Genomic DNA, 20,690 nt, shown 5'->3' on the forward strand with positions numbered 1-20,690 from the left:
AAATCAAGTTATTTCAGTATAACTCAGAGAAACAATCAAAAACAACTCATCAAAAATGTTTTTTTAAAACTCTGTTTTGTCTTTATGGATTTATGTGCAAAATAAATAGCATTGATTTCCACTGCCTCTCTGAGCCTCTCCTCATTCCTGGACCTCTGAGGCAGGTAAAGCAGATGTTACCTCCATTTTCCAATAAGTAAACAAGGCCCAAGTTTTATAACTACTTAAACTGTAGAACTGGGGCTTGATCTCAGATTCCCTGGTAGGTGCCTAACCTGGTATCTCTTAGCAGCTTCCTTGTCCTCCTGATCTTGTAATAAATATTTTTGAATTATCTTTTTAAAAATCTTTACAATGTATAGGACATTTTCTAAAAACAAAAAAGCTCCAATTAAGACAGAATCTGAAACTGTGCCTCCATGACTCATATAGTACTCCAGTTTCTTTCACCTCCGCTGGTCCCTGTACTCACAGAATTGAGTACAGGAATCTCAAAGAATCTCATGGGAATTGTCCAGATTTATTCTTTCTGTGTATGTGTTAGAATTTTTTTGCAAGTTGCCTAAAGGAATCTTGTAGAGACACATGTCAGAGAACCATAAATGCGATTGTTGAAATTAATCGCAAATTGGGTACCAATGCCAAATGTTCATACCAGTTGGCACTTTTCTGGTTGGAGATGAAACAAAACTAATTCCATCAAGCTGTGGATTAGAGGAATCCTTCAAAACTCTCTTATTAACAGAGAGAGTGGGGCTGGAATTTGTGGAGGTGTAAGACCATGTCACTTTCCAGGAATGAGCTTGAGATGTTTGAAACAGATTTGGTTTCCTATTAATTATTAATCGTGCCTTTTTCTCTTTGATCCTCAGCCACTCACCCCTGACCTTCACTACTATTATATCCTGGAGCTGTCGTTTTATTGGTCTTTAATGTTTTCCCAGTTCACTGATATCAAAAGAAAGGTAAGAGTTGGTATGTTGTAAAGGACTTGCAGATAGGTGTTTTTCGTGACCCTTGGCAGATGGGTGTAGAGTCTCAGAAGCACCCACTTCTGTTCTCCCATCAGTACTGAATTAGTATGACTTTTGGCATTATTATAGAAGATTCTCTACTTTTGTTTGTGCTGTTCTATATTTTAATCCCATTGTCTCTTCACTCTCCCCCAACCCCAAACCTAGTGTTCTTTTCTCAGTGATAAAATATAGCAACTCTGGGAGTTGCTGATGGACAGGGAGGCCTGGCGTGCTGCGATTCATAGGGTCGCAAAGAGTCGGACACCACTGAGCGACTGAACTGAACTGAATGATTCTTAATGGCATTAATTTCCTCTCAGTCTGAGTCCCAAGTCCCTCTGTTGTCCAAATGAAATGAAGAGGAAAAATTGTATCTGTGACTCCTGGGAGAGAGTGAAAGCTCAGTGTTCCAGCCCTAAAGAATGAAGATTTCTCCAAATAAAGAGTTATGTAATGTCAAAATATGTCAGGAAAATACAACATTCCTAAGTGAGCTGTAACTGGCTTTCACCCTATCCTTCACTGGAGTAGCTTTTGCTCATGGTACTCTTGACCTCTTCAGTGTTAAACCGTCTCATTCTAGTTCTCATCTTATCAGCTTCTGGCCAGAATTGGTGCTTTTGGCTGTTCACTGTTGTTGTTTTTTTTTTTTTTTTCCGTGAAGCTGTTTTTTCCAGATACTCATATTTGGATCACTTCTTCAAAGCCGTCTCTGCTGGCCTCCACTCCAGCCCCCACCCCCATGTTCTGCATATTTGCATGCACCAGGGTCTGGTCCTAGATTACAGGATGTCATCTCCCTGGGTGATCCAGCTTACACCCTTTGGCACTATTAACAATTAGGTCTGTACCAGTAACTCCCAACTGTCTCCTGTCCCAAATCTCTGGGTTCCACACTTACACAAAACTAATGATAAATGAAAGTATGATCTTCTTCTTGTTATTTCACCATTTAATCCTCACCACAGTGCTAAGATCCCAGCTGATCATCTATTATTCATTTTCCTTTTACGAATGAGAAGTCTGAGCCATAATACAAAGTGTTCCCAACTGAAGACATTGTCTTCTCCTAGTCTTGCTCTTCCTCCACTAATATTTGTCCCCAATAGTCGTGTAAGCTAGAAGCCTTCCTTTGCTCTCCTCGTACCTACTTCCTTAGTGTCACTGACACATTTAGTTTGAGTCCTTTTTTGCTTAATCTATTACAGCAGCCTCTTAAATGGCCCTCCTTTCTAAGTAGTTATTCTTGTCTACCTGCCATCTAAGAGTTACGTTTCTCAAATCTTCAAAACAAAGCCAGACTACCTGGGGAGATATTCAGGTTTGTCACCATGATTCCAACCCACCACTCCAGTCTCTCCTCCCCCTGACACACAGATCTGTCTTAGTTACAAATATCGTCTCTCCATTGTTCAAACACATTTTTTCCATGACATCTTTGTTTTTTACAAGACTTTGCCTGTGGCTGGAATCTATCTCCCTCTACCAGACTTGGCAGGCAAAGAGCAGGATATGTTCATCTTTATACCTCTCGTGACTGTCAGTGCACCTGCCTGGGGTGGGGCTCCGTAAGTTTAGTGTGAATGAGTAAATGGATTCATCAGAATGTCTTCTGACTGCGAATGGATATCTTCTAAGCTTCTTTGCAAATAGTACTGTGCGTTGTGAGGGATCACAGCACTGTAACAAACCATTTCTTGGTTAGATCAGTAATCTGCCAAAGTGCAAAATGTCCAAGTGGCAGCTAAGAAGCATTTACCCTAGTACCTGCATCTCTTGCCTGGAGAATCCCAGGGACGGGGGAGCCTGGCGGGCTGCCGTCTATGCGGTTGCACAGAGTCGGACACGACTGAAGCGACTTAGCAGCGGCAGCGGCAGCACCTGCATCACCTCCCTTAGGTCTGCTCCCTCCAGTCTCCTGTGGCAGTGGCTTACTTGACTGGCAAACGGCTGTCTTTCCTGGCAGCACAGCCTTAATGCGGTTTGTGTCATCTGATTCTCAGAGGTGGATGGTTCCTGTCAGGGCTGAGGCTTGTAATTGGTGGTTCCCTTACTCATGGCACCAAATGCTTGGGTCCGTTTCTGAAAAAATGTTTAAAGATCTTTCAGTGATGATAAGCCAGTTAGATCTTGTCTCTCTTACACAAGGAGTCTTCTTCAGTCCTGTAGTCAATGCTTGTAGAGTGATGCTCTCCACCGTGCCAGGCCTGTTGTGCGTTTTATTTATTTTTGAAATCATTCATTTTGGGAAAAATCAAAACATAAAATTTACCATCTTCACTATTTTTAAGTGTACAGTTCAGTAGTGTTATGCACATTGACACTGTTGTGCAACCCATTTCCAGAACCCCTTTTATGTTGTGGAGCTGACATTCTGTACCCATTAGTCAACAAATCCCCATTCCTGCCACCTCCAACCCCATCACTGAAAACGACCATTCTACTTCCTGTCTCTATGAATTTGATGACTCCTTACCTCATTTAAGTGGAATCCCACCACATGTGTCCTTTTGTGACTGACATATTTCACTTAGCACAGTGGCCTCCGGTTCATCCATGTTGTAGCATGTGTCGAAATGGCCTTCTTAAGGCTGAAGAATACAGATTGTATTTTTCTTTTGAGGAGATATTTTTCCAGGTAGTCACAGAAAACACTTGTATAACAAAGAAGGAGTTTTGACTGTTCTTCCCAACTTCTAATTGAGAAAATTGATGTACAGTGAATTTTCAAGGCTGTACAATGTGGGAATAAATTAGAGCCCAAGTTCACCAAGCACAGTCCCGTGATTCCTCATAGATGAGCCATTGGATGTGTCCACAATCTTGTGCTGACTTGCCCCTCCATGCTCCTGACTTTAGAGGCAATGGGCCTTCTGCCATTCTTTGCCACTTTATTTGTTCCTCTTTTTGCTTCATGACAATTAGGAATGCCATCTTGGGTCAGAGATGAATGGAAGCAAAACTGACTGCTACTTGGCCCCCAGGAGCCTAGTCCTCACCAAGCCACTTCCTCTCGCTTGAGCTTCCTCAGCATGCAGGCACCGTGTCTCTTCACTGAGCAAGAGGACTCACAGCGACTTCATTGTTTTATGACAAATTACCATTTTCTTAATAGTAATTATAAGTGGATTCATTTCAAGGGCTAAAGTGTATCATTTTGTATGCTTTTCACTTATCTTGCATCAGTGCAGAGAAAGCCTACGAAAAGTGGCATTTTACAGTGAGGTCCATGAAAATGGAATTTATTCAGGCCTGTACATGTTGTCAGTGTTGCTAAATTAATAATATATACACTTTCTGGTCAACACTATAGCTTGCTGTGGCCATCTGGCTCCTCTTCCTTTTCCCCTTGGTCAGAGTACCTTTGAACGTTCCTGGTACAGCTGGCTTAGTCTTGTTTCTTATACAAAATGGGAATTTGGCTACTACCATATGTGCTTGTTACTCTGCACAGATTTTAATAAAGAAGGTCTTCTGTGCTGTGGCTATCTCTCATTAGTGAGTTGCTCATTAATCCTTCCTTTTTTCCTTCAAACCATGGCTACAGCCACTGCAGATCCTCGGGGGTTCCCGCCTCACTTCCCTCCCACCCGAAAGACCTGCCATTCCAGTCATCAGCAAGGACTTCTGGTATATTCTGTTGCCAAATACATCCCCACCTTCTATACTGCAACTGTTAACTAAGCCCTCACCCTCTAAAAACAACCCTCCTCCTAATTATAGAATAGAGATGTTTGAAGACACCCATTGACACCCATGATAATCAATTTCTGAAGTCTATACATATAGTGGTTAAATAGAAAGGTTATAAAAATATTTCTTTACTTGCCCTATCAAATAGCAATGAACTTGAATAACCGTTTTCAAATAGGGACCAGAATTTATAAATGTTTGATCTAAATGCATGCCCCCAGCTGTTAGAATCAATACCTTAAAATGTGAGGTTCATAAATAACTTTGTGATTTAATTGGTTCACAAGTCTTTCTAAAAATGGCTTTTATATTCACAAACTCTCCCCCTCTAGAAATGTCCTAGTATTGCCATCTTTTTTTTTTTTTTATTGCTCTGTTGCCAAGCAGAATCTGGAGTTTAAAAATGATTGGAGAACTTTCATCTCTATGGTGATAGAACACCTTGCCTCTCTTGGTCATCTCCAGGGTTGGTACTTATTTGGTCAGTGATGACATACATGCTATTAATATTCCCAGAGAAGAGGTGCAGTCAAGAGGCAATCATTTGGTATAATGGACTCATAATTTAAGTATTCTATTGTATGCCACCAAGGTATGTGTATCTTTTTGAGGATTTTTTTCCTTCCTTCTTTCTTCTTCTGCCCATTCTGCTCTCCTTCTCTTCCTTTTTGCCTTTCTTCTTTTGTAAAAAAAAAAAAAATCATTAAGGTACCTTATTAAAAAAAAAAAACAGGTATATTCTTGGTATTCAATATTGTTTGAATCACCTTTTATTTCCCAAGGCTTAATTTTTATTAAGATTCTGTTTTCCAGCACCTGTTCACAATAAGTATTTATCCTGTACACCTAAATTTTCTAATGGAAGTTAATAAATATGACTATGTTGGAGCTCAGAACAGCTTGCTGGTGTGCAAGCCTTGTGTCCCTGGGCCTTCGGCCAATGAACCTTGCTTGTGTTTAGAGTGCTTTGCAAAAAATCACCCATGGTTGAGTTCCAGGACACAGCTGGTGAAATCAACTTATTGCTCTTTTGGTCTTTAACCTGAGAGAAAATTTCATCTCATGAAAGATCCCTGACAGAGAGAGGTGATGATGAAGTTTAGTGAGAAACTTATTGAGAAGCTTGTGTTTGCTCTTTGGTAACTTTTGTGGAAAATTGCTGGTATCTATTGCTTTGAGTACTTTAGCTGCCTTATGGGAGCCTGCCATGCTCCAGGTCTTTCCTGTTTCAATTAGCTTTAGGATTAAAAAAAAAAAAGCATGTTTTAATCTTTTAATAAGGAAGCAGTATGGCATAGAATTAAATAAAATAATGTCCATGAAACCATCTATCTAGTACAATGGTTGACAGAACTCAGAGCGGTACCCAACACATAATGACTAAAATTTGGTTGAATCAAAGCATAGTGCTAGGACCAAAAAGAAATCAAAAAACCTCCTAAACTAGTGGTCACAAATTTTTCTACTTTTGATCAGTTAAAATGAGCAGAAATCATTAGGAAAAGGAGTTAAAGTTGCCAACCTTTTACTTTTGCTGGTAAGGAAATTACTTCATAAAAGAAAGGACATCTTAACATTTTAAAAGAGAAAAGATTTTAAAGGGAAAAAAAAGGACAATCCTTTCTATTTATAGTTATGAGAAGTTTTTATCTCTCTCATTTTGCTTAAGACTGGGGAAAATCATGGGTTATGTGTCTTCTTAGAAGTTGAAGCCATGGGCTCTGGAGTCCTTCTACCCTTCCAGCACCTCTCCTAATTTGGTGTGACCTTGAGCAATGTAGCTACCTCTTTGTGCCTTTGTGTCCTGATCCAAAGAATAGAGTTCATATAACCTACCTCATGGGAGTGTTATGAGCATAGATAAGTGATACAAGCTGTTGAAACCGTGCACAGCACATAACAACAGCCCATAAGTGTTGGCTAGTACTGTAGTTGTCAGTGTGACTCACCAAATATTGCCAGCTCTCTACTCTCAAGCACATGCTTGAGGATGGTACACTCAGCCATGCCCCTTCTTGTGGTTGGATATGACCAGATGGCTGGTAGGCTGTGAGCAGAACTGACTTAGTCAATGATGTAATGGAATTGCTAGTGTGAGACCCACTAGAGTCTCTTTTCCCTCTAGCATGATGGGGCTTCCCTGGTGGCTCAGATGGTAAAGAATCTGCCTGCAGTACCGGAGACCCAGTTCGATCCTTGGGTCAGGAAGATCCCTTTGAGAAGGGAATGGCTACCCATTCCAAGTACTCCCAAGTATTCTTGCCTGGAAAATCCCACGGACAGAAGAGCCTGGGGAGCTACAGTCCATAGAGTTGCAGAGTCAGACACAACTGAGAGACTAACCACTTTCACTTTCATAGCAATTAATAACCTTTGAGATGCAGGCTGCTCCATCTGGGTCCCTAAGTGATGGCAATAAACAGAGCGCCCCATGCCCAGCTAGTTGGTAACATACAATAGAATAAGACATAGACTCTTGTTATAAACCACTGAGATTTTAAGGGTTTCATTATTGCCACATGATCTAGCTTATCCTAACTGGCACAACTACTGTTAATAATCTGGCTAATTATCACCTCCTAGAATAGTATTTTCAGAGAAGACAATGGCAACCCATTCCAGCATTCTTGCCTGGAGAATTCCAGGGACGGCGGAGCCTGGTGGGCTGCTGTCTATGGGGTCGCACAGAGTCAGACACGACTGAAGCGACTTAGCAGCAGCAGCAGCAGCAGAACAGTATTTGGAAGTCATTTGTAAAAATAGCAGTTCTCAAAGTGTGGTCTTCAGACACCTAGAGATTCCTGAGACCCTTTCAGAAGATCTACAACATTAAAACTGAAATCATAATAATGCTGGGATGTCATTTACCTTTCTCACTGCATTGAACGTTACACTGATCATGCAAAAGTAATGGCAAAATTGCTAGCAATGGCACCAAACAGTATAAGTAGTAGCTTTTGTATTCCTCTCTGCCACATGCTTGCAGGAAGGAAAAATGTCGGTTTTACTTGAGAATGCTCTTGTTGAATTAGTAAAAAGTGTTAATTTATTAAATCTCTAATTCTTGAGTGTACGTTTAATTTTTTTTTATTTTGTCTGATGAAACGGGAAGGAGCCAGGAAGAGCTTCTGCTGCAGAACAACATCCAGTGTGTCTCAAGAAAAGTCACATGCGGTTGGTGTTTTCCACTGAGGGCTGTGCTAGTTGCTTCCCCCCCCCCAAAATCTAATTTTTACTTGAAAGAATGACAAATTACAGTTATTCCATTGTGTGTATTTGGTAGACACATTACTGAAAATGCACAGAGTGAACTTATCGAGGTGTTTCAAGTAAAACCGTTGACATTATTTGTTGTCAATGATAAAACTCAAACTTTCAAGAAAAAATTAGATTTTTTTAGAAGACTTGTGTCCACCAGCAAGAGTTGTATAGCATCTCAATACTTAAAGACTTTTCTCAGGAGATTGGTAGTGATGACAGTAAATGTGGTTTTTAACACATCGTGCAAAAATGTTTCTTTAACTCCATGAGCCAGTGTTTTCCAAATGATGCACGATGCTCCGAAAGTATGCTTGAGTGAAAGATCCATTCAAAGGTCAAGACAGACCAAAAGATTTTACGTAACAGAACATGAAAATTTTATTGATATAATTTTAAATTCCATATTGCATGTAACCTTTAAGAATGTCCCTCTTGTCAAGGTTTGGAATATCAAGGGAAAATAACCATAACTATCTGAAAAAGACTATTAAGATACTTCTCCCATTTCCAACTGTGTGATACTAGATTTTCTTTACATACTTTAACCAAAATAACTGGGCAACAGATTGAATATATATGCCATGATGAAACCAGCATGAGACAGGCATCAAAGAGATTTGCAATCATGTAAAACAATACCAAGATTGCCAGGAGAAATATCAATAACCTCAGATATGCAGATGACACCACCCTTATGGCAGAAAATGAAGAGGAACTAAAAAGCCTCTTGATGAAAGTGAAAGAGGAGAGTGAAAAAGTTGGCTTAAAGCTCAACATTCAGAAAACAAAGATCATCATGGCATCCGGTCCCATCACTTCTTGGGAAATAGATGGGGAAACAGTGGAAACAGTGTCAGACTTTATTTTGGGGGGCTCCAAAATCACTGCAGATGGTGAGTGCAGCCATGAAATTAAAAGACGCTTACTCCTTGGAAGAAAAGTTATGACCAACCTAGGTAGCATATTGAAAAGCAGAGACATTACTTTGCCAACAAAGGTCCGTCTAGTCAAGGCTATGGTTTTTCCAGTGGTCATGTATGGACGTGAGAGTTGGACTGTGAAGAAGGCTGAGCGCCAAAGAATTGATGCTTTTGAACTGTGTTGTTGGAGAAGACACTTGAGAGTCCCTTGGACTGCAAGGAAGTCCAACCAGTCCATTCTGAAGGAGATCAGCCCTGGGATTTCTTTGGAAGGAATGATGCTAAAGCTGAAGCTCCAGTACTTTGGCCACCTCATGTGAAGAGCTGACTCATTGGAAAAGACTTTGATGCTGGGAGGGATTGAGGGCAGGAGAAGGGGACGACAGAGGATGAGATGGCTGGATGGCATCACCGATTCGGTGGACGTGAGTCTGAGTGAACTCCGGGAGTTGGTGCTGGACGGGGAGGCCTGGCGTGCTGCGATTCATGGGGTCACAAAGAGTCGGACACGACTGAGCGAGTGGACTGAACAGAACTGAAAACAGTGCCACTCTGTTCATGATATTTTTAAAGTTTTGGAAAATTGGTTATTTTTTATAAATATATGTATATTAATTAACATAATGAATTTTATTTAAAATAAATTAATAAACATGTTTTACATCTTTTTAAATTTTTCCCAGTTTTCATGTCCCATGTGGTAAATACTGATAGATATGACCCACATAAACAAACAATTTTTGATGTCCTCAATAATTTTTAAGAATATGCTCCTGACACCAGAACATTTAAGAATTGCTCATCTAGATTATTTTTATTCTTTTTAAGAAAACATCTCTTTACTTTACTTATTTATTTTGGCTGTGCTGTGGAGCATGCGGGATCTTACTTCCCAGACCAGCAATGGAACCAGTGCCCCCCTGCACTGGGAGCACAGAGTCTTAACCAGTTAACCACTGGACCTCCAGGAGTGTCCCTAGATTATTTTTAATTCTTTCCTAAGGATATGACAGTGTATTAAAAAGCAGAGACATTACTTTGCCAACAAAGATCTGTATAGTCAAAGCAATGGTTTTTCCAATAGTCACGTACAGATGTGAGAGCTGGACTATAAAGAAGACTGAGTACTGAAGGACTGATGCTTTTGAACTGTGGTCTTGGAGAAGACTCTCCAGAGTCCCGTGGACTGCAGGGAGATCACACCAGTCCATCCTAAAGGAAATCAGTCCTGAATGTTCATTGGAAGGGCTGATGCTGAAGCTGAAGCTCTAATACGTTGGCCACCTTGATGCAAACAGCTGACTTATTGGAAGAGACACTGATGCTGGGAAAGATTGAAGGCAGGGGGAGAAGGGGGCAACAGAGGACGAGACGGTTGGATGGCATCACCGACTTGATGGACATGAGTTTGAGCAAGCTCTGGGAGGTGGTGAAGGACAGGGAAGCCTGGCGTGCTGCAGTCCGTGGGGTCGCAAAGATTCTGACATGACTGAGCGACTGAACAATGAACAACAAGGATATGACTCTCGGGTGATGCCTCAGATTGTATCAGCATCTCCTCTCTTTGCTGGAAAGGTTGAAATCACACCAGATGACACTCGATCATCCTGAGAGGGTGGAGGATGATGTAGAATTCTCCCTGGGTGACCTCCGTGCTGCTACTTGTAGACACTGGCAGGCAGACCACTTAACCACTCTCACAGAGGCGCCAAGTTGTTCTTTTGTGTGTTCACTTATGACTGGAGTAGCAAGATCCTGCCCTCCAAGCTTAGGTTTCTTCCAAGGCAGGTACTGCTGACTCTGAGGGCTCTTTCTGTTTTTTGTTTTTTTTTCTCACTGTAGTGACTTCAGAATCAAAGAAGGGAAGAAAAGGCAGCTCTCTTCAGTAAGCCACCACTGATGATCAGAGCATTTCAACCCAGGGCTGTGTGCAGGCTGGTGGGAGAACAATAGAACAGTCTTGTCTGGGGTGGAGTGGCAGGGGGAGAAATGTCTTATGGGGGCAATTTTATGAGATTTTATTCAAAATTAGTAGCTTGTTCCAGCAATCAAACTCCCAAGCACCTCACCAGAGATGCTCTTAAGCATCTTTAAATCTCACAGATGACCAGCCTGGCGACAGCCCTGGGGTATTGTGGTGGCATCTACTGCTGTCCAAGCATGAGAAGTGACAGCAGGAACCTCTTCTTCCAGGGTGGTGCCAAGGGCCACAGCATTGCCACATTACAGAGAGACCTACACCCGGGACCAACACAGTGCTGTTGCTCCAGGGCTCTGGGTCCTTAAGTCCAGGCCCTCAGGGATCCCACCCTCCCTTGAGAGATGCTACTGACATTTGGAAAGTATCACTTTCATTGGTGCATGGGTGGTTCAGTGGCAGAAGTCTTGCCTGCCACGTAGGAGGTCCAGGTTGTTTTCCTGGCCCATGCAGCCACAGTGTCCCCTTTTGAGGGGCTTCCCTGATAGCTCTGTTGGTAAAGAATCTGCCTGCAATGCAGGAGACTCTGTTTCGATCCCTGGGTTGGGAAGATCCCTAGAGAAGGGAAAGGCTACCCACTCCAGTATTCTGGCCCGGAGAATCCCATGCACTGTATAGTCCAAGGGGTCGCAAAGAGTCAGACACGACTGAGTGAGTTTCACTTTCACTTCTATTAGGAGATTTCATTCTGCTTCCCCTGGAGAGTTTCCCATAAGTCATCCTAGGAGTCTTGGGAACCCGTCTACTTAGGCTTATTATCTATCTATCTATCTAACAATGTCCCTGACTCAGTGAATTCCCTCCATTTCTATCCCCTTAAATATAAACAGACCCATGACATATCCTCTCCTTTGGCCTCCCAAGAAGAGGCACCTCTTCCACTCATGGCTATTCCTCCCCTTTGCTCTCGATCCCCTTCTCTTCCTGTCCCCTAGAAGCAACCTTGTTCTGTGTGATAGGCTCCCACTTACCTGTGTTTTCAGAAGGGTCCTCCCCCTGCTGCCACCTTCCTTATTGTCGTCCTTCCTTGTGCTCTTGTTTCTGAGAAGCAGTCCACTGTGATGGGCGCCTGACCTCTCCAGTCACACAGAACTAGATGCTGATGTGCCTCGAGCCTCTCCTTACCATGTGACTCTGGAGAAATCTTACAGCTTCTCCGTGCCTCAGTTTCTTTATAAAATGGCATTCAGACAGTACTTGCCTTATGGCGTTGTTGGGAATAAATCACCGTGTCCGAACCTTCTGAAACCTGAGAATTAGTAGGCAAGTCTGAGGGTGGATAGAAGCTCACCAGATACTCAAATAGGAGTGGGGCTTGGAGAAAAGAAGAGAAAATACAAAGCCTTCCAGGCAGGAAAAATCCCTAAAGGGCCAGAGTACTGCATGGGGGCAGGGAAGGTGACAGGTGAGTTTTGCAGGTAGAGTCCTGCCTGTTGGTGAAGGCAGACGGGGAGTTCAGGCAGTGGAAGGAAGAGGAATTAGAAGAGAGACAATAAGGCTGATGATAATAATAATAAGAGTTTCCCTGAACCCCTCCTGACAACTTACAGCATCATCCCAGCAGCCCACCAGGCTCCGCCGTCCCTGGGATTCTCCAGGCAAGAACACTGGAGTGGGGTGCCATTTCCTTCTCCAATGCATGAAAGTGAAAAGTGAAAGTGAAGTTTCTTAGTCGTGTCCAACTCTTAGTGACCCCATGGACTGCAGCCCACCAGGCTCCTCCGTCCATGGGATTTTCCAGGCAAGAGTACTGGAGTGGGGTGCCATCGCCTTCTCCATGGCTGACCTAGAGGAGACTTTTTCTTCTTCCATCCAAAGCACCAAATTGAGACCTGATTTGTCATTTAGAACCTCCAGGGTTTGAAGGAGGAAATGGCAACCCACTCAGTATTCTTGCCTGGAGAATCCCACGGACAGAGGAGCCTAGCGGGCCACAGTCAGTGGGGTCGCAGAGTCAGACACAACCTAACACATGGCACAGGCTTGACAGTAAATGTGAGGATGATGGCTTTTGAGTTCTGGGATCGCTCAGATTTTAGTTGAGCCCAATCTGCCCCCTACTGATCGTTCTGGATGTTTTCAACCTGAATGAGTTTATTTGCTATCCGGTGTTGGCCATTTGTCCACTGTATTATTTCCCACACCCCACCTTCATGCCGGATAAAAAGGAGAGCAGAGTCTGTTAACTTGCACATCACTTAAGACTGTTATGTTGGGTGTATTTTAAATGTCCCAGAAGTGACCCTTCTAGAATGAAAAGCTGTACAAATTAGTGCGGCTGGACCAAGAGTAATTTCAGCTGCACCCAGAAGGTGGATGTTTTGGCTTCTCACTATTGGCGCTTGTAATTTGGCAAGACTTGTAGTGATGGAGAACATCTCAATACCCAAAATTCAATGACAAAAAAGACATGTGTGTATGATTAAGAAAAATACCTACATCACTTCAAAGCGGAGTGCATCTGGAGAGCGTACTTTGGAGGGGAAGAGAGGCAGAAAGCAGGGAGGACTCCAGAGAGTCTCAGACGAAGTTCCAGGCTCTGGCCAGGCATAGTGGGAGAGAAGCAGTGGCACTATCCTGCTGCTTTCTGTTGTGCAAACAAAATTTTATTGCATCTTTCCCCTCAGTAATAAAATCAATTGAAGATTAAATATTAACTAAATAATTCAAAGTACATGAGATTATGAGTTCTTGATCTTAAAATGGTGCCATCTTTGTTACACAGGAGAAAGATTGGGTAAACACTGCTGATACAGCAGTTCTTTATTTCATTTATGTATGTTCCCAGAAGCTCTAACGTGATGGCACATGTTGCGGTAGAGAGACTAATGTTGCATCCAGAAGGACAGCTCTTGTTTTCATAAAAGCTTAAGCTTTTCAAAAGCTCTTAAAGTTGTAGTTATAATTTATCATGAGGATTTTGATGGAGATATCTGCCAAAACTGTTTTTTTTTTAAATAATTTATCTGAAATTTGAAAGTAATACTGAATGGGTTGCTTCAGAACAGCTGTGAAAATTAAACCCCTTACTTATTCTTTATCTAAAGAAAATGTATTGAAGCCAGCCATGAGCCTATGAGATTGCAATATCTCAAATTACAAGACCGTTTCACATACTATGCTCTTTGATGTGGCCCTAAGGCGGAGGTCATCAAAGTTTTTTCTAAAGAGCCAGTTAGTAAATATTTTAAACTCGAGAGCTGTACAGTCTCCGTTGCAACTATTTAACTCTACCACTATAGCAAGAACACTGCCATAAACAGTGATTAAACAAATGGATGTTGCTGTGTTCTAATAAAATATTATTTACAAAAACAAATAAGGGCTAGATTCGGCCTGGAGTTTGTAGCTTGTCTTTCTCTGCTCTAAAGTTAAGTCACCTGGATGTGCCTATTTGGTGAAGAGTGAGGATGTCTGCTTTAAGAATGGCAGAGAGAGATATTCACATCATGTCAGCACATGGTTTTTACAACATTTCAATACTAACTATAGCAAGCTTAAAGTCTTTAACCAATTAATTTCTTAGCACTTACTATTTTCATAATGATGTTTGTATGAGACAGTTATCTCCCTCAAGGACCTAAATCTGTATGTATTTAGTCCCCAGAGTGAAAAATCTACTCTGTTGGGGAAAAAGTGTAGAAATAAATTTGTCTCTAGATTTTGTGTGAATGAGGTTTTATTCGTGGATTGATATCAGAGATAGGCTAATTGAATCATTCCTGCAGGACTCTACCTCTTTATAATTAAACAAACATTATCCAAACAAATCACATTTTTTAATCCATTTCCACATTTTCCCATAAATATTTACACTAGAGTAGAGGCCTCTTGATGAAAGTGAAAGAGGAGAGTGAAAAAGTTGGCTTAAAGCTCAACATTCAGAAAACGAAGATCATGGCATCCGGTCCCATCACTTCATGGGAAATAGATGGGGAAAGAGTGGAAACAGTGTCAGACTTTATTTTTCTGGGCTCCAAAATCTCTGCAGATGGTGATTGCAGCCATGAAATTAAAAGATGCTTACTCCTTGGAAGGAAAGTTATGACCAACCTAGAAGGCATATTGAAAAGCAGAGACATTACTTTGACAACGAAGGTCCGTCTAGTCAAGGCTGTGGTTTTTCCAGTGGTCATGTATGGATGTGAGAGTTGGACTGTGAAGAAAGCTGAGCACCAAAGAATTGATGCTTTTGAACTGTGGTGTTGGAGAAGACTCTTGAGAGCCCCTTGGACTGCAAGGAGATCCAACCAGTCCATTCTGAAGGAGATCAGCCCTGGGATTTCTTTGGAAGGAATGATGCTAAAGCTGAAACTCCAGTACTTTGGCCACCTCATGCGAAGAGTTGACTCATTGGAAAGGACTCTGATGCTGGGAGGGATTGGGGGCAGGAGGAAAAGGGACCAACAGAGGAGATGGCTGGATAGCATCATTGACTCGATGGACATGAGTCTGAGTGAACTCCAGGAGATGGTGCTGGACAGGGAGGCCTGGCGTGCTGCGATTCATGGGGTCGCAAAGAGTCGGACACGACTGAGCGACTGAACTGAACTGAACTGAGAGGCTATACATAATAATGAAAGTGAATTTCAACTACAGTTTTTGAAGAACCTTGTTATTTGAAATATCCTTCTTTAAATGGCACATTTAACCAGTTCTCTTTAGAGTAAGCCAAAACTCAAGGCCAGCTAAAAATATAATAACCAAGTAAATTGTGGGAGGTTGCAGATACCCCAAAGGTTGACATTTACATTTGCATACATTATGTGAACTTTTTACATCATGGGCTGGTAACAGAAAGGTATAATTTTCAAGTTGCCTAATATGGGCAAATCAGAATTAACAGATTTTTATAAATCACTCTGAATGTTCTTTTATTTCAGTCATTGTCTTTACAACCTAGACAGTTAAGTATTCTGTTTCTTTGCTTTTTAAGAGAAATATAGATAGATATACGGAGAAAGCAATGGCACTCCACTCCAGTACTCTTGTCTGGAAAATCCCATGGACAGAGGAGCCTGGTGGGCTGCAGTCCATGGGGTTGCTAGGAGTTGGACACAACTGAGCAACTTCACTTTCGCTTTTCACTTTCAGACATTGGAGAAGGAAATGGCAACCCACTCCAGTGTTCTTGCCTGGAAAATCCCAGGGACGGGGTCCCTGGTGGGCTGCTGTCTATGGGGTCGCACAGAGTTGGACATGACTGAAGTGACTTAGCAGCAGCAGCAGCAGATAGATAGATATATAGATATGTTAATATATCAATATATATATATATATTCATGCATAGGACTTCAGCTATCCATAACCAGTTTGAGTATCTATTATATCTTCATATTCACTCAATGGGAAAAGTGTTTAACTATGATTGTTCTTGGCATGTGTAAGTTTTGTCTGAAGTTCACACACTCCGTGTGTGTTCATTCTGGAGTGAAGGTGGAACCTGGATGGCCACTCTTCCCTATATGATGCCAAGTTACAGGCTTGAAGTCCACTTTCTGCACAGCCGTATTGTTCCCCAACATTCTGAGCTTTATTCCCAGGTTGCACGATCCCAAGAGAAGAGATGGGGAAACTATTGTTGCTCTCTAGAAAAAAAGAACATGTTACTCTGTTAACAACCCTATTAATTTCTTTGTACGTGAAGACTCAAATAGGACAACTTTTTTTTTTTAATAGAAATGAGAGATTTCTATTACTGCTGTAGTGGCCATAAATGAAATTAGCTTCAATTTATGTTTCTTTCATTCTGTTTCTTAGAGAGTTTGAAAATCTGCTAAATGGGTAACATGGTATTACCTGATTCCTATCCCTGGGTCAGGGAGATCCCCTGGCAAAGGAGTTGGCAACCCTCTCCAGTATTCTTGCCTGGAAAATCCCATGGAAAGAGGAGCCTGGCAGGCTACAATCCCTGGGGTTGCAAAGATTGGACATGACTGAACAACTAAACAACAACAATTCATGAGTTAGAGTATGTTTATTAATGGTATTTAATTTGGGGAAGCTGCTTCTGTTATTTGCATCCCAGAGAGAAGAGTCTTTTCTTTGTCTTGCACTTTAGTGGTATTTCATATTTTTCACCACCCATGCACATCTGAATTAACCATCACTTAATATCTTGATCTTAATATTTTTTTGAGAAGCTTCACCAATGCTTTTATTTTTTGCAAAGATTATTCCCAAAAGAAACTACATAAAATTCTTAATACTTTAGCCAGCAAATGGGAATTTAGAGAACAAGCTTCTTGTTTGTAGTGGAAGCTTTTTTTAATAAGAAATGAGTTAATTTTGCTTTCATAAGAATATGTACATCAATGTGAATTTATGTGTTTTCTGAAAACAGTATTATTTCAAAGCCTTGTTCGTTCAGCTTGACCACTGCAAATGGAGTTCCATCATATAGAACATCAGACTTCAGTCCCTTTGGCCCTTCAATGCTAGTATTTTGTTGTGGAGAGAATTCCCCTGGAGAACTGAGTTAAGGATGCCCATTCTCATTCTACCAATAACAGTTGGGAAGTTTATCTGCACCTACAAGTTTCTGATGTGGAAGCTACACAAAATAGACTGAGACTCTGTTCTGGGTTCTCTAAATGCCATTCAGAAATGTAATATGGAAAAAAACCCAATGTTTTCTTCCCAGCTTCTGGTATTAAAATGGATGGCTTTTCCTTCAATTTCTTCGTTTTAGTCTTATTCTAATTGTACTTGAGTCAAGACCATATCTTGGAGAAGGCAGTGGCACCCCACTCCAGTACTCTTGCCTGGAAAATCCCATGGGCAGAGGAGCCTGGTAGGCTGCAGACTGTGGGGTCGCTAAGAGTCAGACACGACTGAGTGACTTCCCTTTCACTTTTCACTTTCATGCACTGTTTGGAGAAGGCAGTGGCAACCCACTCCAGTGTTCTTGCCTGGAGAATCCCAGGGACGGCGGAGCCTGGTGGGCTGCCGTCTCTGGGGTCGCACAGAGTCAGACACGACTGAAGCGACTTAGCAGTAGCAGCAAGACCATATCTATATCTTTTCCTATCTCTGATCATTGCCATAGGAGAAGCCACTAGAATGAGGGCTGAGGTTGAGGTAAATACCATGCAGAGAATGTAGAAGGAACCCTTGACAATGGCTATGAATATGCCCAGAAACAATATGACAGAACAATAGGAGGCTGGGGACCACTGAGGCAGGTAGCCAGGCCAGTCTGTTTGAAATAAGGGCTTTGGGATCTGTCTTCAGTATAAAGGCCAACAAGAAATCACAGTCTCTCTACCTAATTGATGCTACCAAAAATGGAAGAAACATTCTCAACCTAAATGCTAAGTTTCCTGCAGCTTGCCTGGGTATAGATATATTAATACACCATTTACTTTCAGCAGTAACAAACAAGAGGATGGGAGTTTCCCACAAGGTGTTGATAAAGTCTAAATTGACAATTTGTTTAAAAACTGTTATTTGTACCAAATTCACTGCCTATTCAGAAAAATGTCACAGTGAGGGAATGAGAGTAACACAAAAAATAATGATTGCATGGCTTTTATTAAAGGTATTTCATTGTGTATAATGCTTCCTGAAGCAGAAATGTAAAAGACAAAATCCATTATTCATGCTTTTTATATTCATACAGATATGACAGTATAATGAAAATTGGTCTGCTGTGAGCATAGCTCTGAGCCCCTCAGTAATAAATGTTTTCTAGAACCAGGTTATTTATATGCAAAAATCATCTTCACAAAGCAAACTTTGTCTGAAAAACAAGTCTCTTGTTTTTAGGGCAACCTTGCTATATTGCCAAGGGCATTGTTTTATTTATTGACATTTATATCAGATACATATTAGGAAACTTATTTATAAAATGGCCCTAGTCCTCCATAAGGTTTTAATCAATTTATATTCATTTTAAAATTAAATCAAGAAAACCTCTTCTCTTTCAGTAAATCAAGAGCAATCACTCAGGGCTAAACAATGGGAAATGTGGAAAGTACTGTTCTGGTTAGGTACTCAACTAGTTAGATTTTAAAATCTATGTATTCAGCATGGGTGAATATAAACTCACTGAACTGTTGAATTAACACTCTATGTTTTTATTTAATTATATTTATGAGATAGTATAAAATAGCAGTTGATAGGTTAGCTCCACTTTAATTGATCCATTGTTTTGAAGTAGCTATTGTCTAGTAGATTACTCTAGGTGATGAAACCAAATACATTTCTGATAACAGCCTTGAGTGAAGAGATGTCATCTTCCCTTGGGAAACATTATCAGAGAAATTTTTATTATATGCTTAAGGCACTTTTAGGGCTTCCCTGGTGGCGCAGACGGTAAAGCGTCTGCCTACAATTCGGGAGACCTGGGTTCGATCCCTGGGTTGGGAAGATCCCCTGGAGAAGAAAATGGCAACCCATTCCAGTACTCTTGCCTGGAAAATCCTGTGGATGGAGGAGCCTGGTAGGCTACAGTCCATGGGGTCGCAGAGAGTCAGACACGACTGAGCAACTTCACTTCACTTCACTTAAGGCACTTTTGGTATTGTTCAACTTTAATGCTTTAGGGAGACCCTAGATAACTACAAAAGCGTCAGAGAAATCAAGAGAAATAGGTAAAACTGGTAAGTTGAGTCTGTATATGGTCACTGATTAAACTCAGAGCATGGTCTTCATTTCTCTCGCCATGAGTTGAGAACTAATTCGAGATGCAGATGTGGGTCTAGAGGAAGGAGTATGGTGATAGGTCCACAGGCGGCAGGAGTTTGCGCAACTTCATTCTGTAGTTCTGCTATGGGCGTTAGAATGAACTGATGCAGGATACGATTCTGTCAACAGTGATGTCTACCATCATGCCACACAGCTCATTTTGAGACTGCTGCTGCTGCTAAGTCACGTCAGTCGTGTCCGACTCTGTGTGACCCCAGAGACGGCAGCCCACCAGGCTCCCCCGTCCCTGGGATTCTCCAGGCAAGAACACTGGAGTGGGTTGCCATTTCCTTCTCCAATGCATGAAAGTGAAAAGTGAAAGTGAAGTCGAGGTTAACTGAAAATAAGAAAAATAGTTCTATTTCATTTTTTAACACATCTGACATTATTTAGAAAACTAATACATTGTTTATTCCAGTAAATATGAGCTATTTACTAGAATAAATTAAAAAAACAATATGTATGCTCAGTCACTGAGTCATGTCTGATTCTTTGCAACCCTTTGGACTGTCACCCACCAGGATCGTTTCTCCATGGGACTTTGGTAGGCAAGAATGCTGGAGTGGATTGCTATTTCATCCTCTAGAAGCTCTTCCTGACCCAGGGATTGTGCCCACATTTCCTATCTCCTGCACTGAAGGCAGATTCTTTACCCACTGAGCTATTGGGGAATCCCAATAATAAGTCAATATGGTTATCCATAAACACAGAAAAGTAAACTCTGGACACCAAAGTGTATACAGAACCATTTAAACATTGTGTTTTTTTAAATATACCCATTTGGCTTTACTTCATCATTGTCATTTAAAGCTTGAATTTATAAAACATCAAAAGATATTCTTAAAGAGTTCTGTATCACAGGAATTTAAACAGTAGAAGAATCCATAGCTTTATAGGTTTAAGTTACATAAATTAAAATGATTGGAATTTTTCAGTGTGGGAACTGTACAAGGAAATATATGGCAAAAGGACCTTATAGGTGCAGTATTTTATTACTTATAGATTATCATTAGTTACTTTCAGGATATAAGCAAAAAACTTTGTTTAAATGTTTTAGAACCATTTAAGTCATCAAAGTTGAACTTTCAGACCCCAAACTGTGTTACATCAATAGCTACTTAATAAAGAATGTAT

At 41.2% G+C, this 20,690-nt stretch overlaps 1 protein-coding gene across 3 annotated transcripts in view; it reads left to right on the forward strand.

Moving 5' to 3' along the window:
- CERS6 (ceramide synthase 6) overlaps positions 1 to 20,690 on the forward strand; it is a 314,768-nt gene that overhangs the window by 235,819 nt on the left and 58,259 nt on the right. For all 3 annotated transcript variants that reach the window (XM_040229272.1, XM_040229275.1, XM_040229274.1), the window contains exon 6: positions 873 to 965. In XM_040229272.1, the coding sequence (XP_040085206.1) occupies positions 873 to 965 (93 nt within the window). The remainder of the gene's footprint in view (positions 1 to 872; positions 966 to 20,690) is intronic.

The sequence above is a fragment of the Oryx dammah genome, unplaced genomic scaffold (genome assembly GCF_014754425.2).
Source record: "Oryx dammah isolate SB20612 unplaced genomic scaffold, SCBI_Odam_1.1 HiC_scaffold_27, whole genome shotgun sequence".
NCBI lineage: Eukaryota > Metazoa > Chordata > Mammalia > Artiodactyla > Bovidae > Oryx > Oryx dammah.